The sequence below is a fragment of the Argiope bruennichi genome, chromosome 7 (assembly GCF_947563725.1).
Source record: "Argiope bruennichi chromosome 7, qqArgBrue1.1, whole genome shotgun sequence".
In the NCBI taxonomy this organism is placed as follows: domain Eukaryota; kingdom Metazoa; phylum Arthropoda; class Arachnida; order Araneae; family Araneidae; genus Argiope; species Argiope bruennichi.
The window spans coordinates 105,102,392-105,122,057 of NC_079157.1; the positions used below are offsets into that span (position 1 = coordinate 105,102,392).

The 19,666-nt window shown below is 26.7% G+C and overlaps 2 protein-coding genes across 3 annotated transcripts in view; one reads left to right on the forward strand and one right to left on the reverse strand.

Annotated features, from left to right (window-relative positions):
* The first annotated feature begins 823 nt into the window (after positions 1 to 823).
* On the forward strand, positions 824 to 13,250 carry LOC129976392 (glucose-induced degradation protein 8 homolog). The gene is made up of 5 exons (XM_056089928.1): positions 824 to 1,007; positions 2,521 to 2,640; positions 4,014 to 4,210; positions 7,143 to 7,340; positions 12,883 to 13,250. Exons 1-5 carry the CDS (start codon positions 968 to 970, stop codon positions 13,057 to 13,059), a joined length of 732 nt encoding a protein of 243 aa, XP_055945903.1. The 5' UTR covers positions 824 to 967; the 3' UTR covers positions 13,060 to 13,250.
* Positions 13,251 to 17,931: 4,681 nt separating this feature from the next.
* LOC129976472 (uncharacterized) overlaps positions 17,932 to 19,666 on the reverse strand; it is a 29,394-nt gene continuing 27,659 nt past the window's right edge. For both annotated transcript variants that reach the window (XM_056090075.1, XM_056090074.1), the window contains exon 16: positions 17,932 to 18,138. In XM_056090075.1, the coding sequence (XP_055946050.1) occupies positions 17,986 to 18,138 (153 nt within the window). In that variant the 3' untranslated portion in view covers positions 17,932 to 17,985. The remainder of the gene's footprint in view (positions 18,139 to 19,666) is intronic.

A 19,666-nucleotide genomic window follows, 5' to 3' on the forward strand; every position in this document is an offset into this window, starting at 1 on the left:
TTCAGACAGAGTGCACTTTTTCCTCCTTGACCCTATCTTGCGGTTTTCTGGGGTTCTTTGATGTCTGTCCAGTTTACCGACAAATTATCATAAACTAGACAGACATGTGGTGAATCGCATATAAGCCAGTAACAGCGCTTCTGCCCGAACAGCTGTTTTAGCAAAATCGGTTAGTTACTGGACTGCTAACCTAAAGGTCCCAGGTTCTATCCTCACGCGTCCCAAACCCGCACAGACATCAGATTCACCGGTCGTTGAAACATGGCTTAACAACTGCTGGACGAAATCTCCTAACCCTATGGGGTATACCACAATAGGAAAGGGATTTTATGAGGGTTAGTATAACCAAATATGGCTTTTGAGCCAGTAAACCACACAAAACCAACCAACCAAACCACAAGGCCAGATTATTTTAATCTATTCTATCGTTCTCAGCTTCTTCTTTTTTTTTTTTACATCAAATCTAAATATTGTTTCTTCTAGAAAACTATAAATTCGTATTTCTAATTAAACTCAGGAATTTTTCCGTAGATTGGAAAATTGACCCAAGCAACTGATGAATTATCACAATGATTTTATTTATATATCTTTAATTATCACATGGTGGAAGGTAGCAAAAACTTGATTAAATAGTTAAGGAGTATTAATAATGAAACTTTAAAAATGAAGTGAATCTCAATCATGACTATTTGAGACATTTTAAATATATTGTCTACAACACAGTTTTTGTGATAGTTCATTTCTTTAATTAAAATAATAGATAGTGCTTTAATTAAAATAATAAATAATATGCCATGAAATGACTGCAACTTTAACTGTGTGATAAAAATTTTTTAGTGTTTTGTCAAGCTTAGGATTATTGTTAACGTAAACAAATACATATTTTTTTGTATACATTTTAAGTATATTCTTATCAGGATAATTGTAAGAGAATTTATTATTTAAATTCTCTTTCAGCAGCTTTTATATGGTAAATTCTGATGCCATGACTCAACATATTAAATCCCGTAAGTGATTATTCTATTTTACTTTACCATTATTTAATATTTACATATATTGGTTGAATTTAGTCGAGTATAATAAGATTATTTTTGTAATTTTTTTAGAATTTACTACAGTTTGAAGAATTGGATTTAATAACTACAATCACTAACCATAATTTTCAGCTTTTAGCTGTTTCAGTTTCGTTTAAAATTTAGAAATAGATTTATTGTGTATTCGATTAACGATATTTTCATTTGCCTCATAATTCTAATTATTCTTTTTATTCAGTGAGTGTTATTGAAATAATTTATTGCTTAATTGTTCAAAGTAAGAAATTCAACATTGAAAATGTGATATAAACATAGCATTATAAATAATTTTTATTTACTATGCAATTGATAAATTAGTTATTATTATAAGAAATTTGCATGATTATTCTTGTTGCGTTTTCTTGGTGACATATTGTTTTTAGTTGTGTTTAATCTGTAAAATTAATGAAATATACAATTTGTCTCTACATATTTAAATATTAAATTTCCTTATCGAATTTAAGCTTTTGAATAATGAAATGCATTAATATATATGATGCATTTATAGATATTTATAGAATAGAAATTTATAAACAAAAAAAAAAAAAAAAAAAAAAAGGAAATCTCCAAAACGAAAAAAAATAGTTAATGTCAGATTAGCATACACATCTTTAACATTTTCTCATCTTTTACAACATTTTTGTTGTTGTTGTTTGGTTCCCCTCATATTAAGTGGTAATTAATATCTAGTTTTTATATGCTTTGCATTCATTTCTGGTTTATACCACAATTCCTCTGTTTTTTAATACAATATATATATATATATGTAATATGACATATGACCAGAATCGTGACGTTTGTATTCATTTGATTTCTGTAGAGAAGATAAACTAAAATTGGTAGATTATTTCATCTTGTATGTTTTTTTTGTGTGCGTATATGTGTGTGTGTTTGTTAATTGATGTTTAAAGAAGATAAGTAATAATGGCATATGTTTTTTTCATTTTTGAAAACTAATAATATTATATTCATTATAAAAGTTTGAAATTCCAAAAATTTGTTATATTTCTGTTTCTTAATAATAAATATATATTATACTGCCTGCACTAGTCTAATTTTTTAAAAGCTGAATCCTCAATTTTGTAAATACTATGTAATATATATATATATATATACATACATTTGCAATGATGAGTTTAGTAACATAAAAATCCTTATTATTGTTAGTTGTAAGAAAGGAATGAAAGACATTAAATAATTATTGCTATTAAGAATTTCATTTAAAAGTCTGGTGAAAGTATGTGATTTTGGAAAGGGGATTTTTCCCCTTCTTAGAAAACAGTTTTGCTTTGTTCATTTCTTCAAATTATTGATTCTGATATGTAGATGGTTGCATGAAATAGGTATCCATTGGAAGTTATAATACTTACCATAAATTAATTTTATGATAATTTCAAGTATTTATTTCTTGTTGCTTTGTAGAATTGATATATTAAATTTAACTTAGGTTCTACTACAGTGGAAAAGTCCGACGAGTTAACGAAAACTGAATGGATGGAAAAGATTAGGGGATTGCACATGCAAAGAGCTGATATGAACCGATTAATCATGAATTATCTTGTGACAGGTAATTACTCTAAAATTCATAATTTGATACTTTTATATTAACATCATGGCATTGCTGGACTTTTGGCTTGGCAGCGTGCAACTGTGGAACTTTAAATGTCTTTTGCAAATATAGTCAATATAACTTGCTATTTTTGGTGTTTTTTTGGCTGTTAATTACCTGATATAAAAAAGTACCTATAATTCTTGCATAACAATTTTTTTTAACTTTTTTTTTTTGTCTAAAATGTTTTGACTAAAGGCTTTCAAGGATAATGTGTAATATTTCACTAACATCTACGAACATCTGATGTGTAATATTTCACTAACATCTATGATTTATAGTTTTTAATCAGTGTTTATGTTTTTTATGTTTAGTTGAAAAAAAAATCAATGTTTATGTTTGGTTGGGAAAAAAAAAAGATAAAAGGCTTTTATTTTTATTTTACACTATTAAAGCATAAAATTGACATTACTATTATTAATTCAGTGCAAAAATTCTGTTACAGTACAACTTACATAAAGATAAGTGTCTATTGTTGTTTTTCTTAAAAAAACAAAAAAAAAACATGAAAAATTTTATCCACCACTTGGTTTTTGCTAATCCTTTTTGTGTGGGTTTGAAGTGATGAAAAAGTTTTGATTTTCAATAATCATGAATATTGTGGCCTTTGATTTAAAATGTTCAAAATCATTAATCAGAATATTATGCACAAAAATGCAATTGTTGAATTTAAATTTTGTTTGCTTAAAAAAAATGAGTGTATGTAAAAACACAATCTAGCTATTTGAATATCAGTTTTGTCTGAATACAAGCTTATCAAAAGATTTTCCAATCTCATAGATACAGATTTAAAATTTTCCTAGAATGTTTTTTTAAGTATTTAAGGCACTGTAAACATAAAGAAATGCCTAAATAACAACAACAATAATAAAACTGTAGCCTTTTTTCCCCTTAAATGGTGTATGTAGAAACCTCATTAGTTCAAAAGATTTGTAAGCCATGTTAGATTTAGGATTAAAAAATGAAGTGGTAATGGGGGGGGGGGGGAAATTCAGTTGGTTTTTTTCTTATTAAATGGGTCATAAATAAGGCTCTTAAAAAAAAACTTAAGGATTAGAATATTATTCATGCAAAAGTTTGGTTGAATTTATGTCTAAGTTAGAAGCAATTTTTTTAAGAATTTGATTTTCTCTTTATATTGAAAATGAGTTTGTTACAGAAAGTGTATTTTTCAATTTTATAGTGATTAAAGAGATCAGATATAGTTTCTAATAATATTCATCATAATAGTCATTATATAAGATGTGTATTGATTAAATGGGAATGCAATGTTAAAATTATTAATAATTTATTATCATTTTTTTTTTTTTTTTTTTTTTTTTTTATTGTAGAAGGATTCAAGGGTGCTGCAGAAAAATTTCGCATTGAATCAGGTGTGCAACCCTCTGTAGATCTTGATACATTAGATGAAAGAATTAAAATTAGAGATGCTATTCAGAGTGGTAAAATACAAGAAGCTATTGAAATGGTCAATAATCTTCATCCTGAGCTGTTGGATTGTGATCGATATCTCTTCTTCCACCTACAAGTATTATGTTTTTATTTTTTCTTAGCATTAAACTTTTATCATTTTAATAAAGATTTAAATCATAAATTTCCTACTGAAGTAATGATAGCTGAGCGGGTGTAGTAGCTTTCTATGGGTATGGTAATGAATCCAAAGACATGTAGATTTTCAGAACAGTCAAGAGGGGTGATCCTGACATAATTACTTATCTGAGAAATTAATATAATAAGGCATGAATTAGTAGATTTACGCATCAGCTGTCATTATCAGATAAACAGAAGTCAAATATGATTTTGATTAAGCATCTGTTTGTTAGGATATCAAGTGAAGTGGTGGATCCAAATTAATGATACAGTACTGAAAATTCATAGAAGATAATGTGAAATTAGAAATAAAAACAGATTATTTATAAATTAATCACTGAATTTCCTGACAGTTTTCATGAATAAACATATCTAGCTATATAAAATTTGTATTGTTATCATGTAAATACATATTAAAAAATCGAAATATGAATTAGGTACATATATACCTAATTTAGTTTAGTCTTATCAGTGGCAAGCCTTTGCAAACTGATAGGTAAAGATGCAATTAATTCAATCAAGATCTTGATTTGGATTGATTGCATACTTCTGAATATTCCTATCACTAGAAACAGGGGACTATAAAATAATATAAATATTCTGAATCTAAGTATTATTTCAAAAACATTACCTTTTAGTAAAACATCATTTAGTGAAACTCAATTAGAACTCGTAGTGGTTACATTAAATATTACTTTACAGATAAATTGAACATATCTTGTAGAACAATGCTGATAATTCTGGAAGAAAATTGAGCTTTTTCAAGAAAAACTTTCTATGGCTTTAAAAAAAATTCCTCGTTCTTTACATCATAAATCTATGGTCACTTTTAATTCCTAGTAATGCCCTTGTGGTTGTAGTTGATTTGGTACTTGCCTAGTATTGAGAGTTGCAAGATGATGAGTTAAATATAATAAAAATGAAAAATGCCATAGCTGCTTCTATAGAGAAACTTCTGTTGAAATAAATTCTAGATAGAGAAAAATGCTAATATTTTTCTCGTATTATCAGCAATTTCTGCCATAAAAACATTTTTTTTTTTTTTTTTTTTTTTTTTTTTTACTTAATGGAAAAATTTGGGAGCAATTCTAGAATATATTGAGTACAATTTTAGATTCTTTCCTAAATGCAGATACGACAAAAAATTTTCATTACATTTAGGAGAGGAATTCTTAAAACTCATAATTTATAAAGAATTAAAAGTAAAATGCAAAATGGATACTAAGAATTTTGACCAATACCAATGCTCTACTCTGGATTATCGACTCAAAAGTACAGAAAATGGTAATTACTTCCTTCATTGTATTTGGCTAAATGTTGATTCAGTTCAATAGCTTATTTATTTTCTGAGGGGAAAAAAATTGCACATCACTGACAATTTGTCAGTGGAAATGATCAAAGTATTAACGAAAGAGGATATAATGATGATAATATTAAAACACTCTACCCGGTTCAATACTTTCATTGTTTTTTTTTATTGTTATTGATTTTGTATTTATGTAAAAACAAATATTTTTTATATTTGATTATCTCTTATAATTCTTAATAGATAAATAGATAAAATATACATATTTAACTACTTTAAAACAATTTTTTTTATATATATAAAGAAGCTGTGGTTCAATAGAGGTCGAAAACCTCTGATATAAAAGAATGTAGATTATGAAAACGTCAGCTTTTTATCCTTTTCCAATAATAATAATACAAAAAAAATTACTAGCATTTGTTAAATTCTTTCTCTTTGATTATAATTTTAAATCTTATCTATCAAAATTTTAATATTTATTAACAATTTTTGCTTTGTCCACTTTTGATACTTGATGTTATGATCAAATAATACATTTCAAGATATTTTTTTGTAATGTAAAGTAAAAATATGAGAAATTGTAGTTTTTAGTAATTAGATTCTTGATTTCAATAAAATAAAAGCAATTTCATCTTCGAAGTACAATAGTGAATGATTCTAGTACTAGATTGACGAAAATTTATTTCTGTTTTTGATAATCTAAAGAATTTGATCTCCATTTGCTTTACTTACAACATCGATAGTTTGTTTTCAAAGTGTTAATACCATAAGTAGGTAGACTTGTTTCAAGATACAAACACCGATGTATCGTTTATTTCTGCTAATGTTCCTCTTGCAGAAATAGCAATTCATGTCTCTTTGATTATAATTTTAAATCTTAACTATCAAAATTAAGCATTCTCACACATTTGTTAACTATGTGAAAATACTTATTTTACTTATGTGCTGCAGTTTAAGTAGGTTTAACTCTTTACTGAATTCTAATATTTTAAATTTCATTTTGTTGAATAAAATAATGAGTTATATTGTGACTTTGCTAGAAATATAGAAAATTTGTACAAATAGTTTGTGCATCAGTTTTTTTTTTTATTTATATTCATAGTTAATTATTTATTCAGTTCTCTTCATTTTATTTAGATTATTTTATTCTGCGTTCTTTTTAGTGTATCCAAATTTTGCTTTTCTTTAATTACAATAAGCAAGTTTATAGTTTTAAATGTACAATTTCTATTAAATATTGCTCTTCTTGAGAAAAAAGATTTATCTCATGCTTTATATTTACAAACTATTAGTATCAGTCTTTTGTTAATCTCTTTTTAATATCAATGTTTTTTTTTTCTAATTTAAAATTATTTTATGGATGAGTAATTCCTAAACAAGTGAGTTAATAATAAAGATTCATTGTAGATATTTTAGTGTTTAAATTTATATAGGTCTTTTACTTAAATTTGCTTGCTATTTTGCTATTATGTTTCCATTTTAAAATCATTACTTTTTAAATATATAAGAATTTTTTTTTTTCATGAGAAAGAGAAGCTCACAGTTTATTAAATTACATTTTCAGCAACAACATTTAATTGAGCTCATTCGACAAAGAAATATTGAAGAGGCCTTAAAATATGCTCAAGAACAATTAGCTGAACGTGGTGAAGAAAATCGAGAGGTTCTTGCTGAGCTAGAAAGAACATTGGCACTATTGGCTTTTGATGAACCTGAAAAATCACCTTTTGGTGACCTTTTGCATCCCTCGCATCGTCAAGAAGTAATGATTTTTTAGTTTAATAACTTTTTAATATTTATATGTTAAATTACTTTTTAACTGAATGTGATTGCAGTATTCTGAATATCATCATAAGGTTCTTTAATTCTATTTGCATATGTTCATCGGCAAATCATATCTTTCGATAGCAGACTTTGTAAATCTGATCTAATTATAATTTTTCATAATAAAATTCATTCCATTCTTAGAATTAGAGTTTTAAATTATATCGTTTCAAATACTGAATATAATAGTATATACTTTATAATATATAGACATTATAAATTAATATCTTGAACCTTCTTTTATCATGCACATTCGTTTATCATCTATACCTAGTTATTTGAAACAGAGTTTTTGAATTATATGTTGGTTCTTTCAGAAAGTCAAAATATTATCAAGATAAATCAAGAAAAATATTGCTCTCTTCTAGACTTTTTATGCAAGCAGATGTGCATTTCATGAAATATGCAATAAAAAAACTTGTAATTATGTTAAATGAAGAATTGGCTTTTTATTGTTTTATATTTACATGTGAAGCATATATGAAAATTAATGATGGAGAAAACATTCAGAATTTTCATTTCTTGTAGTTCTTTTCAATGTGATATTTTTGATAAGAACTTAATTGTTGAAATTTTAAAAATATGCACATGCGCTTTGTAAATATAAATTCTTACATTTCTTGATAGAAATTAGTAGAAAAAAAGTGAACATCGCTATTCATACTTAATTGGTATTATCTGCAAATTTAGATTGTAGTAATTAACAAGTTTCAAAGTGGCTAGAATATTCATTTATTAAAAAAAATATGTATCAGCTTAATTTCTTCAATAGAACTGTTTAAAACATCAGATATTGAATAATCAGAAATAGAAGACTTAATTGTTAAATTTATGTTAGAAGAAAATTGAAGACATATATGCCAGATGAATTCTTAATTTTGATTTGTGAAAAAAGTGAACAGACATCCTTTTGTTATCAAAATGTGAAAACAGAAAGCCATATTATTTTAATTGTCTTTCATATGTTTTGTTCATTGTATGCATACAATTTTTTAAAATGAAGACCTGTTGTCATATTGCCATTAAAAATGTAAATAAGCAGTTCATCCATCTTTTTTAAATTTTGCAGCATTGTAAAGTGATAAAAGCATACGGTGATAAAGATGACACAAAAACACTTTGAGCTAGATGGATGAAATTTGGTATACGGTCTTCACACCAAACTTGTAAATTTCGATCAAATTTTCAAGAACATTTGTTTAGAGGAAATGTTTTTGTCTGTCTGACTTTTTGAAAATAAGTTAGCATGATAACTGCAAAACGAAGAGATCTAAATACTTAAAATTTAGTATGCAGATTTAGTATCTATTGTATAAACATCTATCAGATTTTGAGCCAAATCCAACAAGAGGTTTACCACATGTCCGTCTGTATTTTCAGAAATATGTAAACACGATAACTAAAAAATATAGCAAATTTGTTATGTAATTTTGTGACTGTAAGTGTAGTTTTGAGGCGGATTTTTGTTTTAATCAATCGGGAACAATACGTCTAAAACTCAAATGGGCTTTTCAGATACTTTCAATTGCATGCCAGAGATTAATCCCAAAACACTTGCACAGGATCACACAATAGAATCAGTAAAAATATTTAATTCAAGCCTTGTGTTAATATTCTGTAACATACGCCAGTACTACATGAGGCATTTCTCTGTAATATGCGAGAAAGTTTTGGGGAGGTGCTCTGGCTGATTTATTTCCATTTTACTTCTAACTACAGAGCTGATTTTTTTTACTTGTTTTCGTTATTTATGAAAACTAGGACTTGTCAAAGCATTTTCATTTCTTCGGAAACTATATATATCGTTTCTTCTACAATTTGTTTTTTAGTAAGACTTTTTACTGATAGATTAAAAAGCAGATTTTCAGTAAATTTTAGGAATGTTTAATGTTCAAAAAAGACTTTTAATGCACTTTAGAAATAAGAAGGGATAAGACAATTTCTTTTTAGTCTTATCATTTGTGAACACTGCTATTATTTTTTTATTTAAAAATTATTTAAAAAAACTTATTTAGAACATGGCATTGTTTTATCACCAAGTTTCATGGCATTTTGGCCAGTTGTATGATGATAGCCATAAGAATGCTTTAGTTTTTAGCTTTATAAGATTATAAATAAAATTACTTAATAGAATGAGTGCTACTTAAAATGATTATTTAATACTCTTTCCATCCAGCCATGTTGGATTTTAAGTGTTGTTATTTATATAAAAATCAAATACAAAATTTGTGATCATGCTGAGCTTCTACATCTTTATTGGCATTTTCAGAAATGATGTGTCTCTCTCTCTCTCTGATATTTTATTTTTATTTTAAGAAATGTTGAAAAGCTCACAGATCTTTATTGTTAATCTTATAAAATTGACTTAATTTTTTTGGTATTAATATATACAGTGAGTAAAAAAAGTATTGGCAATTGCCTTAATTTATTCATATTGACAAATAAATAAAATGTTATGCAATTTTAGCTGTCGTAATTAAATACAAGACATCTTAGATATATAAAAATAGTAAAACTTTTATTTTAATTCGCATTTTCTACGATTTTTTCTTTCAAAATCGAAAATTTGCATGTCAAAAAAATATTGGCAAAGTTTTAACTGCTATGCAAATTTTGTTACATTGAAGTCACGTGTTTCAACTGATAAGAAACTCTACCGGTATAAAGTCTGCAAAACTACTCCAAAAGTGTATATGCATTATTTTGCGATTACTGCAGTAAAATGACTTCGAAATCGAAGGAGTTGGACGTTAGTGTTAAAAACATGATTATTATGCTTAGAAATGAAGGTTTAGCTTATCGTGCTATAAGAGTGCGGTTGAATATAAGTTTATTTACTGTCAGAAGTGTTGTAAAAAAGTTCAAGGAAACAGGATCAACGGAAAATAAGACTAGAAGTGGACGACCTCGAATATTTTCTACAAGAGAAAAACGTGCCATTATTAACAAGGTTAAGAAAAACCTAAAATAAGTGCACCCCAGATAGCTAAAGATGTTGCTTTCACTTCGCAAAAGACTTTCAGCGTACAGACTGTACGGAATGTTTTACACGAGGGACGTTATAATGGTAGGGCAGCTAGAAAGAAGCCATTCATTTCGCAAATAAATAGGAGAAAGAGGTTAGATTTCACAAAATCCCACGTTGATTTATCCGAAGAGTTTTGGAACACAGTTATTTTTTCCGACGAATCAAAGTTTAACATTTTTGGCAGTGATGGATGACGATATGTGTGGAGGAGACCAAATACTGAATTGGAAGAGCAACATTTAACTGCTACTGTAAAACATGGTGGAGTCAGCGTCTTAGTTTGGGGCTGTATGGCAGCTAATGGAGTTGGCAGCCTGTATTTTATTGATGGTATTATGACAGCACGTACATACATTGACATTTTGCGCCATAACTTAAAAATCAGTGCCCAAAATCTTGGCTTGGGAACATCATTTGTTTTTCAACAAGACAATGACCCCAAGCATACAGTGAATCTCACCCGTGAATGGCTACTCTACAACACTCATTGCCAGTTAAAAACCCCACCTCAATCGCCTGACATCAATCCAATTGAAAATTTATGGCACCTGCTGGATCTAGAAATCAGGAAACATAAAATTTCAAGTAAAGATGACCTCAAACGTTTACTCTGGCAAGAGTGGCACAAAATTCCCAACAGTACAACAAAGACCTTAGTTTCCTCTATGAGAAATAGATTACAAGCTGTTATAGATGCAGAAAGTATGCATACAAAGTACTAAACATATACTGATTTTGTTTTCGCTCATAATTTTGTCAATTACATAATTTTGCCAATACTTTTTTTATCATGTAAATTTTGGATTTTCTTGTAGATTTTGACTAAAAAAATATTTAAATGGAAATTTCGTTATATTTGTTTGTCTTTTCTCCTTCTGCAATCGCTATGTTAAAATAAAATTTGTAAACATACTTTGTTAGCAAATATGATCATTTATAGGCAATTGCCAATACTTTTTTTATCCACTGTATATATATATTTTCATTTTTATGATCATTTCTATGCTTTTGTCAAATCCATAAAGGTATAATTTTACTATAGAAAATGTTGTGCAAATACAGAAATAAATATTAAAATTTAAAAAATAAGCATTTAAAATTAATTTTTAAGATTATTATTATTATTATTATTTTTTTTTTTGATAAAATGGTGTCATTTATATATTATTATAAAACGGGAAGGGGGGAATACTATGCTTGGAAAATACACAGTTTACGTATGCTTAATTTTTGGGACTAAGGTACTTAAAAAGTGCTTAAAAATACTTAATTTTTGCAGCAGTTTATCATTACACACCCTGTTTCAGGATATATTTTCTTTTTCCGTGCATTTTGATCTTCCATGAATTGGTAGTGGAAATTTTCCCTATTAATTTAGTAATTTCTTCTTATTAAACATACATTAAATCACAAGCTTTCCAGAATATTTTTACAAAATATATAAAAACGTTCAATATCGGATATGTGCTTCCAAATATTCCCAATTTTCTGCTTCTTACAGACAGGAATATTTAAGAAATTAAAAAATGTTGCTTAAACATAATAAATTTAAATACATTTTTAAAAATAAATACGCTACTTCTTTAATTTAAATATGAAAATATTTCTATTTTGGTTTATAAGTCATGTAAATGTTTAATTTTTATGGGCTTCTCAAAAGCTGATTAGAATAATGTTTTCTATCTGGAATAAAACTTCCAAATCAGCTAGAATCGAAAATTCCATAAAACTAAGAAGAAAAAAAAATCTGAAGATTTGTTTTGTTTTGAAAGTGTAATGGCTGTGCATACTTCCTCTTTCTGCTTTGGGCCATTTTAAATTAGCAGCATTGCTTTCGTACAAAATTTCAGCTGCAATAATTGTTTGATGCTTCTGATAAATTGCTTCTGATGATTTTAGAATATTTTTTTCATTACTAATGAAAATAACTGATGACTTCAAATAAAATATTATGGGACTTAGATTAAAGTAATTCTTTAAAAAGATTTGTAACTCCAACCAATTGTTATTACACACATATCTATGTATGCAAATGGGGAGGGAAAGAAAGAAAGAAAGAAAAGTGGACACTATTTTATGAGTACTTCTTTTGTTCAGAGAAATCTAATGGAAAAAATTGGGATCCAAGGCAAAAATTTAGTTTTACAAATATGCACACATATCTATAGATATTTGTATAATGCATATATCTTTAGAATAAATGAGAAAAAAAAGTAAATAAAAAAATTAGGCTGCATTTCATGAGCAATCTTTTAGTTTAGTTAGCCTAATAGGGGAAAAAAAGTTTTGTGGGGGGGGAGTGAATCAAATAAAATAATTTCAGGTCTGGTTGATGCAGATTCCACGAACAGTTGAATTATTTAATTGAAACAAGTTTGCGTAGTTTTAATTACACTTTGTTTTCTTGTCTGTTATTGATTTTTTTTTTATTTATTCATTTTTATTTTAACAGATAGCCAGTGAAGTAAATGCATCTATTCTAGAAATGGAAAACAGAGAATCTACTACACCAAAAATTGCAACACTAATGAGAGTTATGCTTTGGATACAAGAAGAACTTGAAAAGAAAAAAGTGAAATATCCCAAAATGACAGATATTGCCACTGGTACGATTGAAGATCCAAAATGAATGCTCGTTTGTTTAAAATTTAATTCTTAATATAATGGGAAGGAAAGACTTTCCATGTGATGGAAAAGGAAACTTTTTCATTATTATATTTATTGTAAATATTTGCATTTTGTTCGACCTATTAACTTCCAAAACATAGTTGAATGTAAATTTATTTTCCTAGCTCTTAATAAATATTAATTTTTATGAAAGACTGAAGTATTTAATTGAAAAACTTAATCTGTTATGATCACTAAGTTTGATTTCAAATTTAAGTCTGGTGTATTAAAGCTTGACATTTTTTTAAAAAATTTACTTTTAAAAAAATGGGGGAAAATTAAATGCTTATAAATTAAACACTAGATTATAAAATCTGGTAAAAATACAGTTTTTAAATATGTTTAGAAGTTATATAATAATAGTTTTTTTAGTTGCAATTTTGTCGTTATATCTGAAAATAATGGATTTTTCTATTTGTTTAGACAGTAAAAGTTATTACAAAAAAAAAAAAAATGGTAATCAAATGAATGAAAAACAATTTATTGTATAATCAGCAATTTAATTTAAAAAACTTTTTAACTTTAAGCTTTCCTTAAATACCAATGGGTTAAACAATAGTTGATCAAACAGTTTCAAAACATTGCTTTTTCACTATGTAATGGAATTTTCCCTGTGATATGCACACATACACAAATTACTTCTTGTTTGTGTTACTATTATGAAGTTATATTATCCTATGTATGACAATCTAGCTTCCTACTGACGTATCTGTTTGTATAGTTATTAGATATGTTTTTTAAAACTCGGCTTTTAATAAATGGTTTTCATTTTGTGAGTAATTTATGGATACCCTATATATTCAAGTAAACTCTTTTCTGAGAATTTAGCTTGTCATAATTCAGTTTTAAGTGGTGTAAAATTTCATTTGTTATAGTTTCATATTCATTTTCTTCATTTCACTTTTCATAAAGATTTCTGGACTAGCATGAATAGGATTTTCAGTTACTTACTGCCATGGTCTTATGGACATCTTTTTAATTCTAAAGACTTAACTATTAATACTATTTAAGGACACATTAACATTACAGTTATAATTTTTTAAATTTAATTTTTATTGATTTACATGATTAAATTGACTAATGATCAATTTTTAAAAATTTTTAGTTTGATTTAAATTTGCTGCCTTTGGTGATTAGCTAGTTCATGAAAATATTGCTAGTTTTTAATTTAAATTAAAACTGTACTTTACTTGATTAGTACAGTTTGCTCAATAAATGAGCAGGTGGGATCTTTCTAAAATCATTTTGCATATTCTCTAATAAAGGTGTTATCCTCCTCCCTACTTCACAAAAAAACTGTGAATCCTGGGAAAGCTAGAGAATGCATGGCATTGCTGTACATTAGTTGCAAAATATTTTTTGGTATGAATTCTGCATTTTCACTGAATCTATTGTACTGGCTTTAGTGATTTTTTTTTCAATTAATCCCTGGCATATGATCAATATATAGTCTGAAAAAAATTGAATTAATGTTTTAGACACATTTTCCTCAACTGATAGAAACCAAAATTTGACACACAACTGCAATTGTGTAGTCACAAAATCATGTACCAAATTTGATATATTTAAGTTATTGCATTTTTGTGTCATTGTGTTTACATGCTTCTAGAAATACGGATCAACAATTAGCCAAAACCTTGTTTGATATGGCACAAAATTTTATAGGCCCCTATACTATAGATGTTAAATCTATGTTATCTATCTAGTTCTCTATATTTTATAGTTATCGTGTTAACTTATATTTGAATAGTTGGGTAGACAGACTTCCTTTGAATAAATCTGTTCAAATTGTCTAAAATTTGATGTAAAGACTATATACTAAATTTCATCCATCTAACTCAAAGTGTTTTTGAGTTATTTTTGCCACAGACCGATGTGTTTTTTAGACTCAGAAAAGTCTGAAATACATAAAAATCTGAATTGTTTGAGCATTACAATACTTTGTCTAAACATCACATGAGAGAAAGAAAATATATGAAGCATTAAATTGTAACCAATATTAAACATGTCCTTTTTTAAGAATTTTGTATTTCTTTTGTAAGTAAACTCTTCAAATAATCAAGTCTTATTTCATAGTGATTTTTGGAACTTTCTATCTACTTTCCTGTCTTAATTATTCTATTCTGTCAAATTTCTGAATCTCTTCTTATCTCTCTCATAAATTACTTTAAATAGAAGCATTCTTTCTTAGCTTTTAATAATGGTAGAAAAGCATGTGATTTAATATTTGAATGAAACAATGCAACAGTTTAAACTTCGATGTTGAATATTTTGTAAAAAATTATTTTAAAAGACTAAAAATTCAAAGAAAATTGGCATCATTAGAGGCATATTTTGAATTTTCAAGTAATTTAAAAATCATTTTTGACTATTTTTAAATTATAGCAGGAAAGGGCAAATTTTACTTAATTTTTCATTAGTTGAAATTTTAAAAAACCTTTAAAGTGGTACTTTCTAATATACATTAGTCTGAAGTTTGGTAACCATAGATTAAATTATGAGGGCTAAATCAGAAATATATTTCCTAGAATGCTCAATTATAATATTGAAATTGCATTTTAGTTTTTCTTCAGTCATAATCGGAAAGAAATATGAAAGTGGAAAAGGAATGCAGATATGAATTATCATTTGAAAAGCATGGCACTCTTTCTAATTGTTTATTTAATAACAGCTAATGAGAATTTCAGTGAAAAAGTTAAAATGCTGAATTCTTGTTGATATTAGATGTAATATTTTATCTAGTACAACTTTATATATATATAAAGTGCAGAATTATCAGTCTATAGTTGATCTGTTTTATGTAACAAATTTTTTTTTACGCTGTCATAAACTTCATATGCAGGTAAACAGACAAAAAGTTAAAACAGAATTCACTTCAATTAATAAAAATAAATGTAGAATGAATCTTGGGTATAATGATTTTTAAATTCTGATTATACTTATTCCCATTCACAACCAAAATTGTTGAATTATAAATAACCCATAAGAAATTCATTTATTCTGAAGGATTTAAAAATATCATGTAATAATAGCTTTTTAACATAAACCAAATTTGCGAAAATAAAATATCACAGTGAGTTATTAGTTATTTTGTTTATCATTGCTTGCAAGAAGCATTTCACAGGAATAGTAAAAAATAAAATTTATTAGTTTAAAATTGCCGTTAAATAAACGGTAATTATAATTACCGTTTATAAGCACTCTCTTCAATATACTCATTAACATAACCAAACATTTAACCTGTATTAAATGCATAATTATCAAACATTTTAGGTGAAAAAATTTTTTTTATTCATTTCAATTTGATGTGAAAGTTTTATAATTAAAGAAAGAGCAATTTTCTGTGTCATAGGGGCTGTGTTACTTTTATTTCAGCACTTAGGGGCAAGATTCAAAATGCAATTCAACTAAAAAGAATTGTCATGTAAGCAAATCTAGTGAATATTAAATTTTTCAGCATCAAATTGGTGATCCTTCTATTGGTGTGGAGTGAAAATGTTGTCTCAAGTGCCTTCCTCATCATCTGAGCACTTTTCAAAATCGTGAAGTTCATTCCATAATTGCTCTAGGGTTGCTTCAGAATGAGAAACAAACATATCTTAAATTCTATATTGACATTTTTAATTTTAATGTTTGCCCCATCCTTAATGAAAATTATTTTATAATCACTTATAGCAAAGTTTGATTATCCAAATATTTTTTTCAGATTTTTTTTAACCATATTAATATTTATTTGTATAAGCATGCAAATAAATATATGCAGTATTTTTAATCAAATAATAGCAATATATGAGTTATTAGTTTTGTATGAATAAATACAGTAACTAATATTGCACACTGTACCTTTATTGAATATGGGTGACAATTTTGATATAAATAAATGATTATAATGTTTTCCATAGGTTTGAAAAGCATTATGAATGTTAAAGAAGTATGTAAATTATATATAATTTGTAATATAGGGTTGGAAAACGACTAAACATCTTTTTTTGTTATTGGATTTATTTTGAGATTTGATTATCTGCCATTTAAAAGTAAATACTTCCTACATTTTATTTTCTCTGAAAACACACTTCATCATTTTTTTTTTTTTTTTGATAAAACTAGAAATATTAGTCATATATGCTTTTAGGTCATAAAACATAATAAATAACTTTAGGTGGGAACTCTACAGACATTATTTGGTATAACATGGAACAGTTATTTGAATATGTTTCAAAATTAAGTTTATATTATACCTTATTTGAAACATCTCTAAGGAAAATAAAAATAAATTAAAATTATAAAAACATATATTTTAATGTGAATAGAAATTTGCATGATAAAGAAATAAGAATTATTCTATATGAAACATTGTTTTAGCTATTTGTGCAAATTCATACCAAATATGAGGTGTTTATATTTAATGTAATCTGTATATTTAGCAGCTTCTGGATATTAAAAATCCTTATTTTTTATATTTAATTGAATTTATAAATTATAAGAAACACAGTATTTTATGCTTTAAATTTTTCAGATCCTCCCTCGTTATCCAATTAAAAATTTGATCACAGCATATAGGGAAAAGAATTTGAATATCATTTTATAAAATGAGTAATAAAAAATACTGTAACATTAAAACTGTAATGCTACAAATTTTGTGCAACTGCAAAAAATAAATAAATAAAAAAATAAAAAGAATGCTAAAATTAAATGAAATGTTCTGATTGTGTAGAAATTATGATGCTGTAATTTTTGCGTAAAAGTATGTAATGTTTTATAATACAAGAATTTTTTAAAACAATATTAAATAATAAATATAGAGAAGTGTAAAAATATTTATTACTTGGGCGCATACAAAAAAAAAAAAAATTGTTACGTAAGTGAAAAAAAAGGAACTTTTTTTATGTCAAGATACATTTAGTCGCTTCTTTTTGTTTATAGATTTGGGCTTCTTGTTTATGTCGGGTATAAAACCTGGTACAAAAACAAGTCGACCAATACCCGAATTTCCTCCTACAAAGAACCAAGATTGACAGCCTTCATTAGGGTCCCAAGAGATCTATAAAATAATCACAAAATAAATAACATACTATACATTGCTGGAAAGATTGAAGAAATAAATATATAAGAAGAAGAAATAAAAGAAACAAAGCTGTATCGAACAAAAACAGGATATGATAAAAAAATTTTGCAACAAAATAAATTATTGCATTTTACTGTTTATTACATTCATAAATTAGTATAATAAGGACATGAAAATGATAAACAGTTAAATTATACAGTAATTACAATTTGAGTTACCATTTCAAGATTTAAAAACAATTACGAACTGGGTAAAATAAGGTATGTTTTCAACTGTATCACGGGAAAAGAATAAGAACACTAAAATAACATCTCAGTGATATCCATAAATCATTTAAAAAATAACAAATTTAAAAATTCATAAATTGCTACTTGCTGGCAATTATTCCTTGACCCTTTGGCTACGTAATTTTTTAAAATCACTAGTTAGATGCGATACTTGCAAATAAGTTCAAATATTTCACAAAGTGAAATGATACTGTATGTTACACGATAATAATATAATATGATATAAATCTGTAATCGTAAAAATAAACACTCTAAACTGCAAAAAACGCTATGCAACAGAAAATGGACTGATTGCCAACTCGTGGAAATAGCGGAATATGCAGCTGGAGGGTTAACAATTCACTTATATATTGTTTATACTTGAACTATTTATTCAAATTTGTTGAATGATACAGCATATCACATTTCAAAATATCAAAGAGCTTGACTTATTTTGACATTAATCATCAATATTTATTGATTAGTCTTACAAAACTTGATGATTTTTCAAAATGTTACAAAGAACAAGCTGTTCAGTTATGTCGCAGCATTGAGTAGATTCATACTAAGTAAACTTTTGTACCTGTTAAAAATTACAATTTTGTCTTGAACATTCAATTTTTTTATTCATTTTGATTGGTAAATTCAATTACAGGTATTAGTGATTTACGGCTTTTCAGATTTCAACTCGCATCTGGGCAATAAAGCCCAGGTTTTTAAAGTAAAGTCCTTTTAAATTAACCCAGTTCATTTCTAGACTAGCTAAAAAGAATGTGAATTTTATCCCATGTAAAATGGCTTCCAGATGTTTCCTTAAAAATAGAGCAAGAAATTTTCTGAATATCAATCATTAACAATAGATTAAAATAATTAGATCAATGAAGATTGAAACTGATCACAGCATGCTTATTAAATGAATCTTTTTTTAAGAATATCATGAGTGGTGATGTCTACACAAACTTATAGTAAGAGTATGTTCTGCAGTGAATGCAAGATATGTTTAGAATAAAGAATAGTAGCTAGAACTTTATAGAGCATCTTTATTATTATCAGGGTGCAAGGATCTGCTTAAATAGAATTCTGGTAAATAGTTGGTCAGGAGGAGAGATAGTACTAAATCCAACCCAATCACTGTGTTCTCCGGATATCATCCTGATATATATCTCTTTGCTAGATACATGAAATATAAGAGTTCTATACCAAATATAAATAATAAATTGAGTTAATCTACTGAAAGA